Raw genomic sequence first — 22,736 nt, forward strand, 5'->3', positions numbered from 1 at the left:
CAATAAAGATCCAGTTGCGTCCCGTCCTTTTCACCGTCCGTGTCTTTCGTTGCGCTAAATCTTATTTCTGCAGTGGCAACCTCTCCGAATGACGTCATGTCACTGGCCCCGCCGTCCCAATGGACGGCCGGGTTTCCGCGTGAACCGTGACGTAATGCCCAACTGGCTGCTGAGCGAGGGTGACGGCGCCTCCTCGCCGGCCGCTCGCGAGTTTCCGTGGTTCTCCCTTCTTCCACTCCTCCTCTCTTACGAAGGACCCCATCTTGGCCGGCTAGACCTGTGCCCTCTCACGAGAGGCAAACTTTGCCTTGTAAATATATGCTCAATAAACACTTTCCCTCTACTTGGTCACAAGATGGCGCCAGGATAGGCGATTGCGCTTGCGAAGGTTTGCGGCGGGCTTGTGCCTGTGACCGCGGTGAGCACACCGCTTGAGCTGCGATCGCCCCTCCTTCCCCACTGCCGTTCCAGGAGCTGGTCTACATACCGGGCGATTTCGCCCGCTCGAGCGAGTGTTGTAGCGGTGAGATGGTGGTGGATGCGTGGTTTGGGAGCCCGTTCGTTCCTGGTTACGTGATTCCTGCGTGTCTCCTGCTGTCTCTTCCCTATGAAAGTACGGCTTGAGCTCGCTCACGTGAATAGGCCCTGTGACCCGTCCTGCAATGGGGTCTCTCAGCATATAGTTCAGCTGCGGGATTTTCTCCGCCACAGCGAGCGACCCGACCCATTTGGGTGTGAGTCTTGCCGGAAATCCCGCGTTTGCGTCACATTTACGACGTCGGACAGGCGTCGGCATTAGGTGCTTCGCCCCTAAAAATCCAATGCCACAATAAAGAAATGTGGCTTATCCTTCTTTCATAGGAATTGGTAAAACACGAAAGTGAAATGTGCTTCACATGAGCAGTTGAATATTTATTCATCGATCTGAACTTGCATATCGCTATTCATATTTCGTCCGTATGGCGCCGTTGGATGCATCAACATTACACGCAGGAATACATGCGCAGGAGCATTGCGTAATTTCGATTGAAGCCCCATGCGCTCGCGATCCGTGCGAACGAAACCGGACGGGTGGTCAGCGAATCGTTTGGTGAAGTCACGGTCCACTACAGCGAAAGGAGCATGATTTCCGGGTCGGATGCAGCCTTTTTGGTGTGCTTGGCGAGCGGCGACCTGCTGGCGCGTCGATTCGGCAAAGGTCGATCCCATTGATCCTACTCCATGGCGTGTACCGGAGATGCTTGCGCTGCGACGCTGCTTGTGGAACGCGAGAGGCAGAGTTCGGCGGACGCTGCTACGCGGCCCTACGCTGCCCTATCAAGGCACCAACTAACGGCGCTGATTAGTGTCATGACGCACTTCGCGTCACCTCTTCTAGACGGCAGCACCAGCTGAATGGAGAAGTTAGAGGGAAGGACATAAGGCGTGATCGCACAGCCATACGGGCTTGACATCATGGCCGAGTTGGCAGAGCGTTTCACACCTTTCGTTACGGCCAGAGTGATCGAGTGGTTGAATCTATGCCAAAGCGACCCGCCAGCAGGTCGTGGGGTCGAAGTGCCGCCCCTCAAGCGCCGCCGCGTCAATGGAACTTTTTCTGGTGATGTCATCTCCGTGACGGATATGACGTCGGTAAGATTTGTGTACCCCGGCATAAAACACTTTCGTGTTAAAATGTTTGTCTAGCCTCGAGAGTGTGGTACTGGACGTGTTCGAAAATACTTGCTGACTTCTTTGTTTTCCAGTGCTCCGCAACCCCGTCTGTCTCTCTTTCTGTAGTAATGCTACACTATGCCCTCCTCTCTTCCCCCCTCTGATACTCTTTTACACGTTTAATCTTCAAGATACACTTTAACCCTACCATTCTCCCGATCCAGTCTTATCCTCCATTAAGATACTCAACCTCCTCCATCTGTTTTCTCTTCATGCCATTGCCCTCTTCATACTGTGCCCTTGCCTTGTACGCCTCTTCATTTCACCATTCTATTTCCCTCATTCTCTTCTATGATCGTTGCGTCTTCCTCTTCCGTACCTTTCCCTGCGTCGACCTTCCTCCTTTTTTCCTTCGTCAACTACTTCCCCTATCCGAACATCTTTTTTCCCCTCAAGTGCCCCTTTCTGCCCCCTCTGTCCTTCACTCATCCGACGTGTGATACCCATTGCACTCGCTCTCGACCACCTCAATAATATCCCTTCTAGCTTCAGTCCGACCCCACCCATCTGCGACACCTTTTCCTCGCCCAATTTTTCTCCTCCTTTCGTTATCTGTCTTTATTTCATGCTTCCTCCTTGCCGTCCCCAAAGGCCACACTACTGAACTTCATTCCTCTATCCTCGTCTGATTCCAGCACAGCACAAATTCTTCCGTTCTCCCTTCCCAATTTTTCTAATATTTTTCTACCGCAATTAAACTCCTCCAAATCAAGTTCGCTTGTTCCGAATACCTCCCTCCCAGGCAAATTTTCGCTACTCTTTTTCCAATGTTCGCCTCTTCTCTTTTCCTCTTTAAATTCCACTGTCTCCCACCACACTTCTCCCAACTCACTCTACGCTTCTTGCCAACACGCCCCTCCTCTTTTTTCCCTCTCCCTCTGCGCTTCAGGCACTGCAGCCTCGCCGTGTGCGCAGCAACTCCCGCGAGCATGTGTCAAATTAATGTAATCGTGATGGTGGCAGCGAATTTCTAAAGAGATGGGTAGCCCTAACTGCCCCGAACAAGCTCATTGACAGAGGCACATGCCCTTAAAATTAAAGTGTATTGGAAGTGCTGTATAACACTGGTAATGAACAAACTCATTTTACATGGACAGATAAACTTGGCCACAAGTTCTACGTTTGTATCGCATCAGGAAAACTGGTGTCTTAAAAAGATAAACCGTTTGGCGAAAACTCCAGTCGTTGTGCCACAAAAAGTTCTGCCAAATTGCGGAACAATGTACTGACACCGAGCATTCCGACGATACAAGAAGCGCCTCTAGGAGCGCCATGCCTCGTTGAAAAAGTGCGTAGACTCACTTACGTCGCTTAGACGTAACGTTTGCATGCACACGCATCAGGTGGAAACGATAACTAAGGTGGGACGTGGTTGTGTACTCATAGCTCGGGAAGCCAGCGAACCTTTCTGTCTTAAGGGGGTACTGAGGGGTACTGACACGAAATTTTCGTGTTACGTTTTTTTCGCTGCTATGCGTGCCTACCAGCCCACTAATCATAGAATGACACATTAGACGGTCGAGCGCAGCGTAAACATTCATTTACGGCGTCGTTTATTCGTGTCAGTTTCGGTTTAGACAAAACGAACGCCGAGCGGCCGCCGAGCAGCGCGCGCCAACCACAGCCAGCGCGTCGGCGTCGTCGCGGGAGCCCCGACGTCGGCAGTTTGGGGCAAGTAGCAGATTGTGTTATGTCGACCCACTCTGGGCTTTGTCGTGCGGGCGAAGATTAAAATGGATTTAAAATAAGTTACGCCGAACGGCTGCTGTTGAAACTTGCTGGGAGATATCTCCTGATAAAAAGGAAGCATTTTAATTAGTTATCTCAGCTTTGAAACTTCTTCTCAGTACTCCTTTAAAAAAGAGATCTCAGCCCCTCAGTGAGCCCTTCGTGCCGAAAGTATTGTCGCGCTTTAAAAGTTCTTCTGTGAGGTTCTTGGCCACGAATTTTTGATGTTATGTCGGTTTTCGTTTTATGTAGGCGCCCGTATCTATCCGGGTCATGTATTCGTGTCCCATTCGGGGGCCTGTCGGTTTCCTATAATAAGGTACGAGTCAACTAACCCCGCAACATGTTATAATAGAATTCATTTACTGGAAGAAACAAAAATTACCGACGATAACAACACTTTCCCTGCTTCTGGAAAACAAGCCATCAGTTCACTTATCATCATTCCACCCACTTTAACAGCGAGGATAAGCGTGTCCTGCCAGAAAAATGCGCAATGTCTTGTTCATCCAATAGGGAGAAATAAAGTTTCTCCTTCACGGGGGGGGGGGGGGGGGGGGTCTGCTCGAGCCAGAAGATTGACGGGTTCTGACCAGCGGTCTGAAAAGCTGCCGATGGCTTGTCAGATCTGCCAGAGGCGGTGCGCGCGTAGGTGAGGGCTCCATTGATAACTGGCTCCAAGCAAATAAGTGATGTCTCTAATGTACGATTTCCTTTCTGTGTTTATGTACGGCTTATGTACAAGTTTTATGCAAAATGTACTGAAACAGGCGAATTCTTCAAGGACAGGTTCGTGGTAGCTGAAGGTACATAGCCCCTATTTCGACGAGGATTAACCCAAAGGGTGGGCGAAAAGGTAGTCGGTATAGCCGATGGCGCATAGCGCCCGCTATAAGTAAGAGTGCGACCCCATGCAATGCAGTTCGTAGTATTTCAAGGGGCCATGCACACAAAATACAAGTTTGTTTTATTCGAAAGATTTCGTGTTCTATAGTGGCCCCCAGCGCTTGTAAGTGAGAAACTATTCAATGTTTGTTAAAATTTTGATTCTCCCGTTAAATCGTGTGTTTCCGAGACGCCTGCAGGAAGACATAAGTGCGAGTATTCAAACAAACTTCCACTGGGTCATTCGATTCTGCAGCCTTGCATGCCGTAGGTCCTCCCAGATTACGCTAGCATACCCAGCCACGGACTGTTGTCCGCCATTGGTTTTCTTTCTACGATCTTTGCACCTGGCTTGTTTTAAAGACGATTCTTTCTTGGGCAACCTAAACCCAGAAATTTTGGTCTGTCTGGATGTCTGTCTGTCTGTCCGTCTGTCTGTCTGTGACTCGATTCAGCCACCCGGCCCAAGTAAAATGTATACTGCGCAATAGTCTTATTACTCACAACCAAATGTGAGCGTCTAAGCCCGGTTTATATGTTCATACTTGTCAACTTTGTTGAACATGAACAAGACTTTACGCAAATATAAGACCGAAAATTCACACACAAGAGATATTTACAGTGTTCCTTTATTAAAAAAATTATGAATGCTTGGTTTTTCGATAGCAAATGATATTCTACATATACTGCAGAAAACCAACCGCCGCCTGCTGTAGGCCGCGCCACCTACAGGCGGCATATGAAAAATCGCGCGGCAACAGCAACGAAAGGTCCCACCAAATAGGTTCCACGTTCTGCTTGGAACCCACGTGAAGCACGGCCACACGGTTCTATAAACCTTCAAGTCGGCCGCCTCGATTCACGCGCGTCTCCGCCGTACTACAGCGCTGGCATTGAGGAACCCGGCCTGTAGCAGTGGAACGGCGTAAATTCAAATCGCCTTGAGCAAACCCTTGGTGTGTTTACCTTGGGATGAGCGCGACGGTACAAGCACAGCGTGAGAGGTGAGCGGGAAAGCAAAGGGGGGCATTTCCTTTGCAAATGTCTACAAAGACTATCGTCTTTTCACGACATTTGCAACGGAAGGAGCAGATACGCGGCCAATTTTAGTTACTGTAGAAAGTAAGCGTTTCGTGAAACATGGGGTATCCCCGACATACAGGGCACGTAAGACAACCTCGCTTACGCCAATCGGCCAGTGTCATGTAAGACAACCCCAAAGCGGCGGACCGCTGTGCGGCTAAAACAAGCATTCCGTGCCCAGTACCAACAGCACTGGGCATCAGTACTTTTATGCTTGCGTGTATTTTCGCAACTTTCATTGTTTAGCGCACAATTTTTACTGCTGTAAAATGAATATGCATTACATTTAGGCGCAAATAGCTCGTTCGGAATGCTTATAAGCCCTGGCTGATGGGTTTGCTTTTGTCGGCATCAGCCAATCGCATAGCTCGGCATGTGACATCATATGTTCTGTTTAGGGAAATGAGCTTGTGGGTTGCATGGCCATTCCCTTTTTCCTAATTATATAGCTTATTTGAGCGACGTGTGCGTTGGAAGTGGTGTCAGTATGGCTCTAACGAGGCAATCTTTCGAATGAACCAAGCTTGTGTTTTGTCTGCATGGCCCCTTTAATGAGTTTGGGCAGCGCCATAGTGGCGTCCGCGTTCAAATGATGCGAGCCGGACATCCGGGTGATGTCAAGGCGATGACATCAGGTCTGAAGCGCGGATTGGTTCGCAGCAAACCAACAACACACAAAACAACACACACACACAAAACAACAACAACAACAAGAACAACAACAACATTACAACAACAACAACAACAACAAAACAATCGAATACGGAACGGTCTGTAGCCGCTTGCGTGGCTGAATGCCTCGCCAAAAAGAGGAGATAATGATATAGGTGCTGGCTCTGCTTACTTGAGCCTCTGCGCTCTGCAACGCGTTGTCCTTAGTGGCCCGAATGGCGGGAACACGTAAGAAGAAGACGAAAAAAAACCCTTGCCAGAACTCCACAGAGCGCTTTAGAAGAATTTTTTTGTGTTTTCTCTCTCGTACCACGAATTGAAGCCTGCGTTCCGCTGTGAGTGTGGGCTCGAAGGCAACTGTTGTTGAGGTATATATATATGATATATGATATATATATATATAAGATATAATATATATATATATATATATATATATATATATATATATATATATATATATATATATATATATATATATATATATATATATATATATATATATATATATATATATATATATACACGTCAGAAGATGATGCAATGGGCCCGGTGAAAATACCGTAGAGCGAACAGACGAACGGGTAACAAACAAACTGTATTGACGTTTCGGCCTCGGACAGGCCTTCGTCAGAATAAAACCCAAGCGCACGAGCATAAGCTTATAAGGCTTCAAGGGCCAATCACAGCAAAGAGGGTTACACGTGGTGCGTGGTACGTCAGAACAACTGATAAATCTTTAAAAGTGATGTGCGATGCAATAGCAAAACATAACTGGTTTTCACAGTAACATGTCATTCATGGCTGTAGCAAACAAAACGAAAACAGAAAAATGGAAGAGAGGGTGCAGTACAACAGAACCAGCATTCAATTACAGTGTAGAGTAGAAAGAGAGCAACCGCGACATTCGACCAATGCGTCACTGTTAAACAATATAAGATTGGGCTAAAGAAACTGATAATAGAGTAAAAATATTAAAACTATACCAGTGAAACTGCGAGCACGCGCGCATTATCATACACGAATGCCCATACACAAAGATGTGTAATCAAGATGTGAAAGTTCACACAGACGACTATGAGTGCGCTGGCGATCGGGCAGGCTGCCGTGCCAGTGGAAATGTGCCAAGACCATCCTGATCCCTAAACCGGGCAAGCCGCCAGACACCAACAACCTCCGTCCAATCGCGCTCACGTCCTGCGTGGGCAAGGTGCTGGAGCGCGTGCTCGCGCGCAGATGGCAAGAGTACCTCGAAAAGGAAGGCCTATATCCAGACTCCATGATAGGGTTTCGACACAAGCTGAGCACGCAAGACGCCATGCTCCAGCTTAAGGCGGAAATAATCGACAAGGAAGGCACGAGAGATAACAGAGTAATCCTTGGGCTGGATCTCCAGAGTGCTTTCGACAAGGTAAAGCATTCGGCGATCTTGGCACAAGTTTCCAAGTTGAACATGGGCGAAACCAGCTATAACTATATCAAGTACTTCCTTACGGATCGGATGGTAGAACTCCACGCGGGGGACCTACAGCTTAAAAAGAAGATGCTCGGAAGCACAGGCACACCGCAAGGATCGGTCGTCTCACCGTTCCTCTTCAACCTCGTCATGATTGGGGTTGCGGAGGCGCTAGCGCGAACGGGCGTCCGGCATAATATATACGCCGACGACATCACGCTCTGGGTCGCCGGCGGCAGCGACGCATACATCGAGAGTCAACTGCAAGCGGCAGTCACCGCCATCGAGCAGCATCTCGTTGGTACCGGCCTGCTCTGTTCGCCTAGCAAGTCTGAACTACTCGTGCTGGCACCGAAACGCAGGGGCAATACGCCGCAGCGCGAAGCCAACCGTATCAAAATAGTCACTGCATCGGCGCAACGCATCCCCGAAGTAACAAGACTCAAGGTTTTGGGCATGATCATTGACAAGAACAACAGCAACGGTGAAACCCTTGCCAAGCTCAACAGCAAGACGGCCGAGGCAATTCGCCTCATTCGCCGCATTTCTTCGAGAAGAACGGGCATGAAGGAGGACAACCTCGTGAGACTAGTCCAGTCCTTCGTGATCAGCCACATTACGTACGTGGCCGCGTACCATAACTGGAAGGTCATGGAACGGGCCAAGATCAATACACTCATACGTAAGGCTTACAAATCGGCACTGGGCCTTATGGAAACCACGAGCATTGCGCGCTTACTAAAGCTAGGAGTGCACAATACCCTGGAAGAAATCACGGAGGCTCAGTTGGCGGCACAGCTGGAACGTCTCTCCATGACAAAGACGGGACGCCAAATCCTCGAGAACCTTGGCTCCAACCCTCGCACGCCGGACCGGCAACAGCGCGACATAAACGAGGAAGTGATGGCACACATATGCGTTGACCCAATACCTAGAAACGTGCACCCGGAGCACAACAAGGAGAGGCGTGCAGCGCGGGCCAAAGCCCTCATCAAGCTGCATGCCAAAGACGGGCACGCGCGTTACGTCGACGCAGCAGAGTACCAGCACGAAGGCTACGTCGCGGTCGCCGTTAAGGCCTCCACGGGCACTAAGACGACGACTGCGAGTGTACGGTGCACCGAAGCCACGGACGCCGAGGAGGTCGCCATCGCCCTGGCCATCTCTGAGGTTGAGTGCCGCACAGCGCTCTGTGACTCGAGAATGGCCGTACGCAACTACGCGAAAGGTCGCGTTTGCGCCAAGGCGGCCGCCATCATCGGCAAGGCAAGGCTCCAGGGCAGAGAAGTTCGTGTCAAGTGGTTTCCGGCGCACGTGGGCGAATGCGCAACCGCACCCAACCACAACGAGACGGCACACTCGGAGGCGCGAGCACTTACCCTCCGCTCCTCCGAGACCGACCGTCCGTGGTGGTTCGCGAACAAAGATCGCCTCGTGAGCTACAACGAGATCACCAAGGCTTACCGCCTGGCTCGACGGGTCATGCCACCCCCCCACCAGGGCCTGAGCCGGGAGGAAGCAGTTCTACTACGACAGCTCCAGACCGGGTGCATCCTCGCCCCGGCAACGCTGCACAGGTTTCATCCAGAACTTTATTCGACGGACGTGTGTAAAGTGTGTGGTGTGGGTCTGGCAGACCAGTGGCACATCTTCTGGGACTGTGCCCGGTTTCCAAACGAAGCTCAATCAAGAACTTATCCGCCGCAGCTCCAGGACGCTGTACGCAGTAGCGACAAGGACACTCAGCTCTGGGCCGTCCAGCAAGTCCGGGGTGCGCTCGAAAAGCACAGACCAGGCGACCCGGTGACGGGAAGCGTTGGCGCTGCGCCTAGTAACGGCAATCCCTAGGACGACGCCAGGCCCGCGTCGCGGCGCTTAGTCGTTTTGCAGGCACAAATAAAGTTTTTCCTAATCCTAATCCTATGAGTGCGCCAAAAACGTCAGCGCGCCGATGTTTTCGTTTAAGCCTGATGTCATGGATTTGAATTTGTGAATAAGATAGGATTCTCTGACTTCTCTATCATTGTGTGAACGGAGACCGGATTCAAGAATTGTCACTTTAATTTTATCAAACGAATGGCCAGCTGCGTTTATATGTTTGGATAGCGGCAGATTGGGAAGGGTCCTAATGTGTGACTTATGATTGTTGAAACGTAGTCTGAAAGAGTTGGCGGTCTGGCCAATGTACTGAAGTGGGCATTGCGCGCATTCTAGCAGATAAATAGCATTTTCTGTGTCACAAGTGAAATTTCCTTTGATATTAAGCTTAAAATTTGAAGCTGTACTAGTGGCTGTTGTGGTGGTCGTCATATGGGGGCAAATTTTGCATCGCGGTTTTTGGCAGGGCCGACAACCGATTTAAGATGGGCGAGTGGTTTTAGATGAAGTAAGGGAATCTCGTAGGTTCGTGGAACGCCGATAGACTACGCGGGGCGGATGTGGAAAAACGCGTTGAAGTTTTTGGCTTTGCGTGAGAATATTATGGTGCTTTTTAAGAATTGAAGTAACTTTTGGGGCTGACGCTGAATAACTTTGAATCAGATTAGTAGTTGGTTGGGCAAGAGGCGGCTTGGTTGGGAGCAATAGTTCGTTCCGATCAAGTTTGCTAGCGCGTTTTACTGCGTCATCAATAATCTGTGCCGGGTATTTCTGCTTTGTAAGGGAGTCACGGAGTACTGCGCAGTTTTGGTTAAAGTCGGCTTCTTGCGAGCATACTCTTTTGAAGCGAACCGCCTGACTGTAAGGTATGCTGGTCTTCTTATGCTTTACGTGGCTGCTTTCAAAGTGTAAATATTGCTGGCGATCTGTGGGCTTTCTGTAAAGCTTTGTGGTTAATTTTCCGTCATGCAATGACACTGAGACGTCAAGAAAGTTGATTGTTTCAGCCGAATATTGGTGGGAGAAAGAAATTTGTGGGTGGCAGTTGTTGAAATCTCTAATGAATGAAAGAAGTTCTTGTTCGTTTTTGGCGCACTCATAGTCGTCTGTGTGAACTTTCACATCTTGATTACACATCTTTGTGTATGGGCATTCGTGTATGATAATGCGCGCGTGCTCGCAGTTTCACTGGTATAGTTTTAATGTTTTTACTCTATTATCAGTTTCTTTGGCCCAATCTTATATTGTTTAACATTTACGCATTGGTCGAATGTCGCGGTTGCTCTCTTTCTACTTTACTCTGTAATTCAATGCTGGTTCGGTTGTACTGCACCCTCTCTTCCATTTTTCTGTTTTTGTTTTGTTCGCTACAGCCATGAATGACATGTTACTGTGAAAACCAGTTATGTTTTGCTATTGCATCGCACATCACTTTTAAAGATTTATCAGTTGTTCTGACGTACCACGCACCACGTGTAACCCTCTTTGCTGTGATTGGCCCTTGAAGCCTTATAAGCTTATGCTCGTACGCTTGGGTTTTATTCTGACGAAGGCCTGTCCCAGGCCGAAACGTCAATAAAGTTTGTTTGTTACCCGTTCGTCTGTTCGCTCTACGATATATATATATATATATATATATATATATATATATATATATATATATATATATATATATATGATAAAAGCAACCTCGAATAAATTTTCTAAGTTTTCGTAGTTTACGGCTCCGGGTTTCTGGAGTTTATTTTAAATAACTTCCGGGCGGTGTCTTTCGGAGTTTATTTCTTTAGCGACATTTCGGCGTTTTTCGGTGTTTATATGTTGCAAATACCCTATTCCCCCAAATTCAACATATATATCGCTCGTTTTAAATACTCTAAATCACAGTTGAAATGATATATGAACACGAACACCTCTGAACTCTTGCGGCAAATGTTTGTCCCAAAGGTTTGAATGACAGATACACATATGTACACAAGAACAAATAGTTAAAGACAAAACAAGTATGTTTCTCCTATTGCAATTTTAAATCTTGTTGTACTATACTCTAGCATACCTTACGAAATTATTGTCGATGATGGCAGCGCGTCGCTTTCGATTTATGATTCTCAGCAAATAAAATGCCTTTTCAACGTTTGCACTAGAAACAGGTTGATCGAGAAGCCTCAGCGTGCAGCGAGAAACCACTGGGCACTTCTTTGTGTGAACTCTTCTAAAGAAGAGGGGTTCACCAATGTTACTTATTTTATAGAGCGCGAAGTTTGGCAAATCGCTCATGAGCTGGCTTATATCATGGTATATAACCTTTGTTTAGAGGAGTGTACTGATCTTGAAAGAGGACCAAGGAGGCTCGTTGTGGGACCTGTGGCCATTCGCAGTTATCGCCGAGAAGGGCGAACGGCCAGTGGTGCCGATAACTTAGCAGATATCCGGAAGTACGAACTTCAATCGTAATTTTTGCCGCCGTGGGCTTTAAGGTCGGTGTTTATCGGTTAAATGCCAATTGTTCAAAATTTTACCATCAAGTGTTTTCGAATTTTTTTCGGAACCGAAACGCTGTGGCCCTACATTTGCATTTGCACCCAAACCTGCAGCCATCGGACGCTTATAAATATTGCGAAAATGTAAACAAAAGGATAAATAAGTTATTCTTTTCTCACCTACAAGTTGATCAAATAAGCATAGAGCAGCTAAAGTAACATACACATGCTTTGTCGTACGATCTAGTGATCGCGCATAACTCTTTATTACAGGCAACGATTTACGCGCGCTAGCAAGCCTGTCAAATTTCTGGGAAGGCATTTTTTGCCGGATAAATTTCATCAGTGTAGAACATTATGTAAGCAAAAAAAGATCAGAAGAATGAAGAAGAGTAATGATGTCCTCGTCTCGGTTCTTTCGTTCCATGTTTTTATCCTAGCAAACGGCATCCCACAGAGTATGAACGAACAACCTCTAGTCGCTAAGCAATTTGCTAAATACGAGTCAGACCTTGCTCCTGCAGCAAGGCCTATTGTGCCACTGTGCGGAATTATGCACTGTAACAGCATCGATTCTGCGTGCGTCTGCGCACTAACACACTAACCACCATGTCTATGACATCGCCTCGGCGTCCGGTATGTCGGCAAAAGCTGAGCTGTGCCATCGGGCACAATCGAGCACTAATTAGCGATACCTTAACAAGCGTATTTCTTAAAATGAGTAAGTGCGCGACAGGGTCTGGTGGCAGGGCACCGCTTTTTCGCGAAATTACTGATACTGAAGCGATTTGAAGACTGGGTGATAAGTGCGCTAGTTTTCTAGTTAAATATACCATCCCCTGTACAGGCACTGTGACAGCCCAGCTACGCTCTATCATATGGTTTGGGCATGCTAGGCAAACCCAAACTTTGATCCAATTCGTAATCCAACTCACGAGCAGTCGGAGAGTGAGCTGGCCAGCTCAGACCAAAGTAAGCAGCTTTGGCTCGCTGAAAGGGCGAAGACGGCAGGCCACACCAACAGAGTCCTAGTTTTTCCCCTCATCTCCTCCATTTTTGGCCGTACCCCCTGTCTCGCAAAGTGTTTTAATGCACACGCGTGCAAAGTGGAGTTTCTGTCGTAGCATTTTCTGTCGCAGCATTTCCTCCCAGTTGCATAAATATTTTGTTTGAAGTTACCGTTTGCTGGTTTGCCTTTTTTGTGTTATAGCATATTTTGTGGTCTTCTCTGCGTTGACTCCTAAGATGTTTAGGAACTAACATTGTCTTGTTTTGCAGCTCAGCAGTAGTCAAGAGCGTACTGAGCACCTTTCCAGACAGCACAGCAATGCAGAAGAATGGGCGACCGAAGTATCCATTACGACAGAGAGAAAGCTGTTGTAACCTTGAGCCAGGAGCTTTCACCTGGTTAAAATCAAACAGCTACAAAGAAAACCTCAAAGGCTTGGACAGCGTCCGCTTCAGGAATCCATCGAGCGACCACCACGTACATCTTGACGTTGGATGTGGCCCGGGAAACTTCCTTCAGGAGCACCTCCTTCCGCGACTACGTCCCTGCAGGAGAGTAGTGGCCGTGGACAACTCTCCGTACATGCTGGAGTACGCCACAAGGCATTGTCTTGAGCCTGAAGTTACGTTCGACTTTATGGACATAGAGCAAAGTGACCCCCAGCGCATCTTGGACACGCATGACAGCTTTGACCGCGTCTTCTCTTTCCTTACTTTCCACTACGTCTGGGACTTGCCAAAGGCCTACCGAAACGTCTATAACCTGCTGAAGGACGAAGGGGAGTGCCTGATTCTATACTTCACCCGAACTGCCATCACTGACGTATTCCAGCGACTCCACGAAATGGAAGAGTGGAGTGCCTACACACCGGTGAGAAAGCTGTCTATGTGAGAATCGTACCTAGACGAAAGTGCTGAGATATTTTCGCCTCAGTTTTTTACGTGACTTTGGGCTCAGCTGTTCAGGAAATATCCCTAACAGGGATGTCGGGTGTGCCATAGAAGTGTTTTTACATATATCATATACTACTACTGATGTAGGCTGTGCACAGGCCACCGCAGCTGAGATGGCAGCGACACCAGAAACGTGTCAACATCGTCGTTATCTTCTTATTAACATCGTGGTTATCATTACTTATTTCCGCCATTTGCGGCGGAAAGTTGGCTTTTCAGATCGCACTTACAATGGTTGATTGAAAACACGTTTATCCCATTTTGGTGCTCTTGGGAGCCGCTATGGATAATCAGAGGGTTTGTAGGGGGATTGGTAGGGAAAAAGAAAGTTGGAAATGATAATTATGCCGCCATTTACAGCGTCAGCGGCCTGGATGCAACACTGTTGTCGCCTCGAGTCGTAGCCGTTGTAATGTCCTGCACGCCGCCGCAGAGCCGGTCACCAATGACTGGTGATTCAGGGTCCATGAGAAAAAGCAGCAGGGCGCGCCACAAGCTAGTAGCCTACCAAGCAGGAGCTTTAGGCGGCGGAAAAGACTAGAACTGGAGAGAAGGGGGCCACGGTCCAAGTCGCACGTTGGTGAGGGTGCGGTACCGAGGAATACTGTAGCCGGGTCAGTCCCACACTAGATGTTGTAGGTCTGCCCTTGTATGACAAGTGCTGCAGGGGCTCGGGACACTGGGAGCGGACCCACGGCGATAAAAACTGTGGAGCAAAAACAGCGTGAGCCGTTTTTCCGTCTGAATCCGTCGTATGATCACAGTTTCCCGCCGCGAGAACTCACGGGAAGGAACTGCAGGGATGTGCAGAGGGTTGGCCATGGCTGCGAGGTAAGCTGTCCGGCGGGATTGACTAAGCTGTCGTTCAGCCGTGGGATCTGCTTCTTCTCCAGGTACGGGCAAGGACACCGTCGTCATGGCTGAGGAGGGGCTCCGAGCTAGCACAGAAAGTAAATTCGTGCGTGCTGGTCAATGTCCTTTTTTATTTCCGAGGATGCCGCAGTGTGCTGGTACCCAGTGAAGTGTGAAGCCGTTACCCGATACAAGGAGAATTTAAAACTGCAGCGAATGACTTTGGTGATGGGGCTGGTTAATTGCAAATTGGCACAGGCTCGATACACTACTTGAGAGTTTATGTACACATGGCGATGTACAGGGGAGCTGGGTAGGTCTTCCTGGAGAGCTGCGGTGACATAGTCAGAGATGGCCTGCAGTTCAGCTTGTCTGCGCCTAATTTCGCAAAAAAAAAAAACCCTGAACAACCTTCTGACAGCTGGGTTAATTTGGTTGGCGCACGAAATAAATTCGCTCTCACGTAGATTAAATTAGTTGGGGTTTGGAACAAATTAGATGACACTTAAATTAAATTGGCTGGGGCCTGGAATAAATTAAATGGCGATTAGAATAATTTGAACGGGAAAACGTGCAGTGTGTCGGACACATCCTTACCAACTCATTCCAGTTGATTATCTGAATTCAAACATTATTCCAGACATTAGTTCGTTATCTGATGCTATAGTTTCATCTTTAGATAAAAAGTCTTCATTCGGGCACTTGTTTTTGCAACGAAATCGACGTCAATGTTATTTAAATTGATTTTACGGGAGAGCCCCTTGCGAGTGTGCAAAATAGCCAAAATGGTTCAACCGGGCTTTTCCAGTCTGCAACCGCAAGTACATTTTCAGCAGACGCAGGCAAGAAAACGACCTCTCAGACGTGCTTGACGAGACCGGCATGGTCAACGGAATTGTGTGGGCTGGGGCGTCAGGGCCGAAGGGGGCGGGGGGGATCTGCCGCATTACTGGAAAACCCAGGAAAGGGCTCGGGCCTCATGCTCCCCTCCCATTCCTTCCTTGTCGGCGCCTATGAAATACTCTAAAACAAGTGTCGCGGATATTAGCCGAACAGACTCTTGAGTGTTCTAAAGAGCATTTTATTGCCGTTTAAAAACAACGTTCATGTCAGATTTAAAAATTGAGGGGTTGGAAACGTAGATGTTTTTGTACCCGTGGTCATTCACCCGAGTGGAACAAACTGGGAGAAAAACCTACTTTGGGTAGCGGCAGTCTTCATATTTTGTATTTATATTTTATATTTTATATCTTATAAATATTACTTCCCACATGCACCTTTTTGCCGGTGGCTAAGTTATTAAGGCAAACGCCTTGGTTGTCGCAACAAAGGCGAAAAGTGACCGCAGCAGTAGCCGTCGTCGTTGTCGGCGCAAACAAGCATGATACCAATATGACCAAAACACACCGAAGGCTAATCTATCAGTTCTATATATTTGCGGTAATAAGCACCACAGCACTTTCAGCTAAATAAGGAGGCTCCGTGCATCCTGCTGCAGCAGCGCCCAAGCGTGACAGTGTGCGTTGTGATCGCACGAGCGTCGTGTGGCGTCTTGTTGAGCCTTAGTTGATACCACATCATTTTGGTTCTTGCACAGGATTTAAAAAGCATGTTCGCCGAGAGATACTGCTTCAATGCTGCTGTGCCGGAAGAAGAGATAATAGCCAACGAAATAAAAGTGGTCACCACGGCCGGACTGGAGCTGGTGTCCTGCCGCGCCTACGCTAGTCACTGGACGTTCCCCACAGTGGCCGATTGCCTGGGTGAGTCTGGGTCAGATCACTACAGTACAGCTGCCAAAGTATCTAAGCACACGCGAGAGACTTAGTGGGCATGCAATCACGCTTGTGTCTCTTTATTCTACGGTAGTCATAACTTTGGTATAGCTTAGTGGACGTAAAAAAATAACCAAATTTTGCAGGAAGAAGTCGGCTTGGATATGGGAACACAAGAGTGGGTGAAGGTTCATTGCAACAAAATTCGTCTTGCAGTGGATATAAACAGAATGATTGTTGTGATAATAAAATTTGATACCTTGCTTCTATTCTTGAGTAAGTTGTGGTCCATTTCCCGTACGGTTTTAAAAGTTCCGACGCTACTTTCACGGCTAGCAGCAAACTTGAAACGCGCTGGTACTATCAGGGTTAGAAACAAACACATCCTTTCGGAAAATCAGAGCTTTGAAGTCGGGTTTTTCAAAAATAGAAATTCAGAAAATCATTGCGAAATTTTCCTGCTCACGGCTACGATATCACCGCCCCGACTTGTCACGTTCAGGAGCATTTCCGTTTTTTCTAGGCTTCGTAATCGTCCCTTTCTACTTAGATACATACCAAATCACGTGAGCTTCTTCACTTCCTGATCCAATTTCAACCATCAAGCGCTCAAACGTAGTCATTTTTTTTATGCATCGTCCAGGTTGTTGAAGCGTTTTTTTTCTTTGCAGACCCGTATATTCCCTTCTTCAAGATGACCTCAGTGATGCCCCAAGAAAAACACAATGCCTTCCGTGAGGCTGCAAAGCAGCTTGTCCTTCAGGCTTCAACCGAAAATTCCGATGAAATCAGCCTTAAATATGATGTCATCGTCGCCCATGCGCAGAAGCCAAAGCGCAGTTTGTAAAAAGGTCATATAGGGTCCCTAACAAACTGTACCAGCCAGGAAAGAAAATCCCGTATGTGAGGTCAATGTTTCCCGTTAGTATTCAGTTTCGTGTTGATTGCGTATTTTATCTTGTACAATTATACTTCGTTGTCTGAACGCCCTAGCGAGTGGATCCCCAACTTAAATTTTTGGGGGAAGTTGTCTGCTTATTGTGTTTGAATAAAGCAACTTATGTCAATATTAACTTCTAGAAATGTCAATTCATGGCGGAAGCATCCGACGGTTCTGCATGAATTCCCTTTTATGTCAAAAACTCCTCTTTCATACGGTTCTAAACCACCTTTGCACCAAATTCTAACGTCGTAGCATCAATATTGTGAGAGGTGCAAACGTTTTCTTTTTTCGGTGAGTGGACGGCCGCGCGTCGATTCACAGGCAAACAAAACGAACCTAGCTAACTTCCAACGCAAGGTAACCCTTTAAAAGGCATATTCGCTATTCGCATTGCTGTTCCGATATTTTGAAAAATTAAACGAGCTCTCTAGGCGTGTTTCTGGTAAAGTTGCAGCCAAAAGCCGAAATATAAACAGAGTCACGTGACGTTCTAGAAGCTTCCATTCATGGCGGACGCGTTCGGATTGTTGTGCGTGAATTTTCACTTTTTTGTCAAGAAATCTGCCATGTAAGTTCTAATCCTTTTGCAATCCTCTTTTATTAAGCTTAGAGAACGTCGTAGCATCAATATCTTGAGAGTTATAAACGTTTTGTTTTTTGGGCGCGGGGGCGGCCGCCCGCGTTGAGTCACAGGCAAACAAAACGAACCTGGCTAAGTTCCGCGACAAGGTGAACCTTTAAGCCACACTCCCGTAATCACGTTGGTGTTCCGACAGTTTCCGAAGTCACATCATCTCGCTAGCCGTGTTTTGGTGACGTTGCAGCCAAAAGCCGAAATGTAAAAAAGTCACCGTACGTTCTAGAAGCTTCCATTCATGGGGGACCCGTTCGGATGGTGCTGCACAAAATTGCACTTTTTCGTCAGCAAATATGCCATGTAAGTTCTAATCTTTTCGCACACCTCTTTCATCGAGTTATAGACGACCTTTGTATCAAACTCTAACCTCGTAGCATCAACATTTTGACAGCTACAAACGTTTCCCTCTTCCGGCGCGCGGGCGGCGCACGCGTTGAGTCACAGACAAGCAAAACGAACCTAGCTAACTTCCGCGGCAAGGTGACCCTTTAAAAACCATACTCGATCGGCTTATCACGCTGCTGTTCCGATAGATTTACAAGATAAACCAGCTTGCTAGATGCATTTTTGGTAAAGTTAAGGAAAGGCTTATCTTTGGTAAAGCATTTTTTTGGTAAAGTGCACTCTGGAATTATCGAGCGTCCACTGTACCTCGTCAATAGTCGAGGGACACCCGCTTCCAAATGAAGTACTGCATTAAGAGCACTCGTAGGCAACCCTACGCAGCAGCGAAGAGACTTCTGATCTAAGAAAACCAGCCGATGGGCTTGCACGAACGCACTCCCCGAGAATAATACACATCTGAATTCTAAAATGGGGCTAACATATGCATTATCACATTATAATAACAGCTTCGGCGCATACCCTTCCTTCAATGGCTGAGACAGTGGAACATGCCAACTGCGTGCACGCGCTGCTTTCGCAGCTGAAAATGTAAAATTCCGGCTTAAATGAAGCTCGCTGGTGTGCAGGATCCCCAGATATTTTAACGAGTGAACTTCATGAAAGGTGTACTGAGGTAACGGAGAGTGATACTAACTGGGGTAGTGCCCAGTCTAGACTAGTACAGAACATTTACTGGCAATAATACAAATATAAATACAGTAATCCCTCGTTAACTCGAAGCAGTAAAAACCGGGAAAAATTTCCTGATAAGCGGTATTTCGAGTTAAGCAAAACGCCGAAAATGTTTGCCCAGGTCACTGTAAAAGAAAAGCCAGTGCTGTCAGGAAAAGCTCCACTGCACGAGAGAGCTACCGTAGTAAAGGCACAAGAATTCGCAGGGAAAAAAATTTCCTTGATTAACGCGACTGTTCTCTCTAACGTCAGAGATTTGCCCTGCTTTCGGTGGGACATCTTGGTCGATATTCGGAAGCGTCCGTTTGACAGACCACTCACTACTCAGCAAAACTGAACTCAAAGAGAGAGAGAAAATGACATTTATTTGTGTCCGGCGTGCAGGGGCGGGTCAGGCCACGCAGGGCTTCACCGCCCCCTATCGGGAGGCTAGACCTCGGGGAACTCTAGGCCAGTGCTCCAGCTTTGGCTACTTGGCGAGCCCGCTTCCTCCCGCTAGGGGATGGAGGGTCTCCCGTTCGCGCCTGCTGGGCAAGGGCGTCCTCGAGCCGCTGGACGGCGATGAGCTGTTCCTTCGGGTTGGAGGAACTAACGTAGTCCACCATGTCCGGTGGCAGTGGGTCCGACACTGCACTGTAGTCACTCGCACCACACCCCCACATAATGTGGGCCAGAGTTGCAGGTTCGTCCGCGCACACACTGCACAGCACTTCCCCGTAGAGTTCGGGACACATGTGTCGAGCCAGGGCCGGTGTGAGGACTGTCCTCGTCTGCAATTGTCGTAGCAGCACCCCCTCTCTTCTGTTCAATCTTGGGTGGGGCGGGGGTAGTTGCGCCCTTTCCACTCTATGCCAGGCCAGGACCTCGCTGTAGTTGAGAATGGGCTCCATGTCAGGGGCGCTCTCCACCGCAATCTGAGAGGCGAGGCGGTGGGGCGCCGCACGGCGCGCGAGCTCTCGTGCGACGGCGTCCGCCTTCTCGTTGCGGTTGGCAACACCCCCGGCGATGGGTCCTACATGAGCCGGGAACCACCTTATGTGCGTTGTGGTCTCTTTGTGCTTGGGGAGGATGCGGGCTGCCACCATTCCCACCTTGCCTCTGGAGTAGTTGGTGATTGCCATTTGCGAGTCGCTCAGTACAGTTCGGGCCTCGTCGCCGCCGCACAGAGCTAGGGCGATAGCGGCCTCTTCCGCCTGCTCGGCATTGGTGGCTTGGAGGCTGCACGCGTTGACTGTGTTTCCGTCCGCAGCGCGAATTACCACTGCTACGAAGTGCTGTGGTCTTTCCGGCATCTGAGCGACGTCGACGTACATAGCCGTGCGGTCGTTTTCGTAGGTCTCGGTCAGCGCTCTGGCCCTGGCCTGTCTGCGCTCTTTGTCCCTCTGCGGATGCATGTTGCGCGGGAGCGGCGAGATCACCAGCTGTCTACTAATGATAGCCGGCAGCTTCTTTCTTTGCATGTTAGCCTCTTCTTCTTCTCTAGTTGTTGTCGGGCTGAGGCCCGCACGCTGTAGAATCTTCCGGCCAGTCCTGGTGTTCTGTAGTCGTTGTATCTGCGCTGTACGCTGAGCCTCGCATATCTCTTCGAGAGTATTATGGACTCCCAAGGACACCAAGGCCTGGTTGCTAGTACATGGCAGGAGTCCAAGAGCCGTTCTGTATGCTTTCCTTATGGCTGCGTTAATCCTATCCCGCTCGTACTGCAGCCATCGGTGGAAAGAGCCCACGTACGATACGTGGCTCACCACAAACGACTGCAGTAGTCGCAGGAGGTTGGCTTCCCGCTTGCCGTCACGCCGCGTCGAAATTCTTTTTATGAGGCGGGTGGTGATGCCTATTTTCGTTAGCAGCTTTTCGAGCGCCGTGTGATTACCGTTGCCTGCGTCCATGTGTAGGCCTAATATTCTGATGGTATTGACGTGCGGGATGGTGGTTCCGTCTTTGGTGTAGAGGTTGATGTTTCTGTGTGCTTCTTGTTCTCCCTTCTTTCTTCGGTGGCCAGAGGGTGGTATGATCAACAGCTCCGATTTTTGAGGTGAGCAGTGTAGCCCCGTGCCGTGGAGGCTGGTTTCGACGGTATGTATTGCCTGCTGCAACGTCTCCTCGATGTGTCCGTCCGAGCCTCCTGTTACCCACAGCGTCAGGTCGTCTGCATATATGGTGTGTCGTAGGTCCGGCAGCTGGGCTAGCCTTTCGGCCACCGGTATCATTACTAAGTTGAATAGTAGTGGGGAGATGACCGACCCCTGTGGCGTGCCTATGCTGCCCAGCTTTCGGTCTTCGAACTGTAATTGCCCTATTTGGATGCTGGACGTCCTGTGTGACAGGAAGGCTCGTATGTAGTTATACGTCCGCTTTCCTAGACCAAGTCTGTTGACCTGTTCCAGGATGGCGGAGTGACGGACGTTATCGAAGGCGCTTTTCAAGTCTAAGCCAAGGATCGCCTTGCAGTCAACCTTGCTGGGAGTTTCGAGCATGTCATGTTTCAGGAGAAGCATTGCGTCCTGTGTGCAGAGCTTTGGTCTAAATCCCAGCATGGTGTCGGGGTATATGTCGTTCTCTTCCAGGTAGTCTTGCCACCGATTGTTCAGGACATGTTCCAGCACCTTCCCTGCACATGATGTAAGGGAGATGGGTCGTAAGTTCTGTATGCTGGCTGCCTTGTTCGGTTTTGGGATCAGTATTGTACGGGCTGTCTTCCATTGTTTTGGGAGCTCACCCGAGCGCCAGCATTTGTTGTAGTACATCGTTAGGGCTTTGATTGCCGTCTCGTTCATGTTTCTTAGAATCTTGTTGCTTATGGCGTCCGGACCAGCAGCCGATCTGCAGTTCAGTTCCTGCGCCGCTCTGCGGACCTCCCATTCTTCTATGTCTTTATCGAGTTCGGGGTTTGCCGTTCCTCTATAATGTGGGTGGTCAGTGGTAGGGGTGGCAGGCAGGTATTGTTCATTGAGTAGCTTGGCAAGCTTTTCAGTACCGTGCGTCTTGGTTGCCTTGTAGACGATCTGGGCAAGTCTGTGATGTTGATAGGCCTTGCTTTGCGTCTCGTCTTGCAGGTGCCGGAGGAGCTTCCACGTCTTGCTGGCGTGCGGCTGTCTGTCGGCCTCGTTGCATATGGCGTGCCATTGTTGAGCGCATAGCTGGCGACTGTACTTCTCGATCTCTCGGCCGAGGTGCGCTATGCGCTTGCGCAGGCTTCGTAGATGTCGGTGTCTCTTCCATCGTCTTTGCAGGGATCCTCTGGCCTCGATCATATAGGCCAGTTTTGGGTCCATGACATGGATCTGTTCGTCGGTTTCAATCTCCTTTGTGACTTGTTTGCTGGCCTCCACCATCTTCGTGGTCCATTGCTCGATATCTTCGATGGTCGAGTCGGTGTCGATTCGGCGGAAGGCATTCCAATCGGTTAACCTGTGCTTGTGTGTATTCTTGTTGGTCCTTGCGTCCGCCCCCCTGATGGGGACCTCCACTTCTATGATGTAATGGTCGCTCCCGAGACTATGCCCCGTGTTTCGCCACTTGGACGCCTTGCCGCTGGGGAGACGCACAAAGGCGAGGTCGGGGTTGGTGTCTCGGGCGGTGGAGGTACCGATGCGGG

The 22,736-nt window shown here is 48.8% G+C and overlaps 1 protein-coding gene across 1 annotated transcript in view; it reads left to right on the forward strand.

The window, feature by feature from the left end:
• Window positions 1–17,533, forward strand: part of LOC144148019 (uncharacterized) — a 40,883-nt gene extending 23,350 nt beyond the window's left edge. The window contains exons 2-6 of the mRNA XM_077679620.1: window positions 13,171–13,771; window positions 14,619–14,685; window positions 14,748–14,812; window positions 16,304–16,469; window positions 17,153–17,533. Coding sequence (XP_077535746.1) covers window positions 13,220–13,771; window positions 14,619–14,685; window positions 14,748–14,812; window positions 16,304–16,469; window positions 17,153–17,328 — 1,026 coding nt within the window. The 5' untranslated portion in view covers window positions 13,171–13,219 and the 3' untranslated portion in view covers window positions 17,329–17,533. The remainder of the gene's footprint in view (window positions 1–13,170; window positions 13,772–14,618; window positions 14,686–14,747; window positions 14,813–16,303; window positions 16,470–17,152) is intronic.
• Window positions 17,534–22,736: the final 5,203 nt, after the last annotated feature.

Source organism: Haemaphysalis longicornis, unplaced genomic scaffold (assembly GCF_048455015.1).
Source record: "Haemaphysalis longicornis isolate Haplotype H1 unplaced genomic scaffold, Haemaphysalis longicornis Haplotype H1 scaffold_71, whole genome shotgun sequence".
Taxonomy (NCBI): Eukaryota; Metazoa; Arthropoda; class Arachnida; order Ixodida; family Ixodidae; genus Haemaphysalis; species Haemaphysalis longicornis.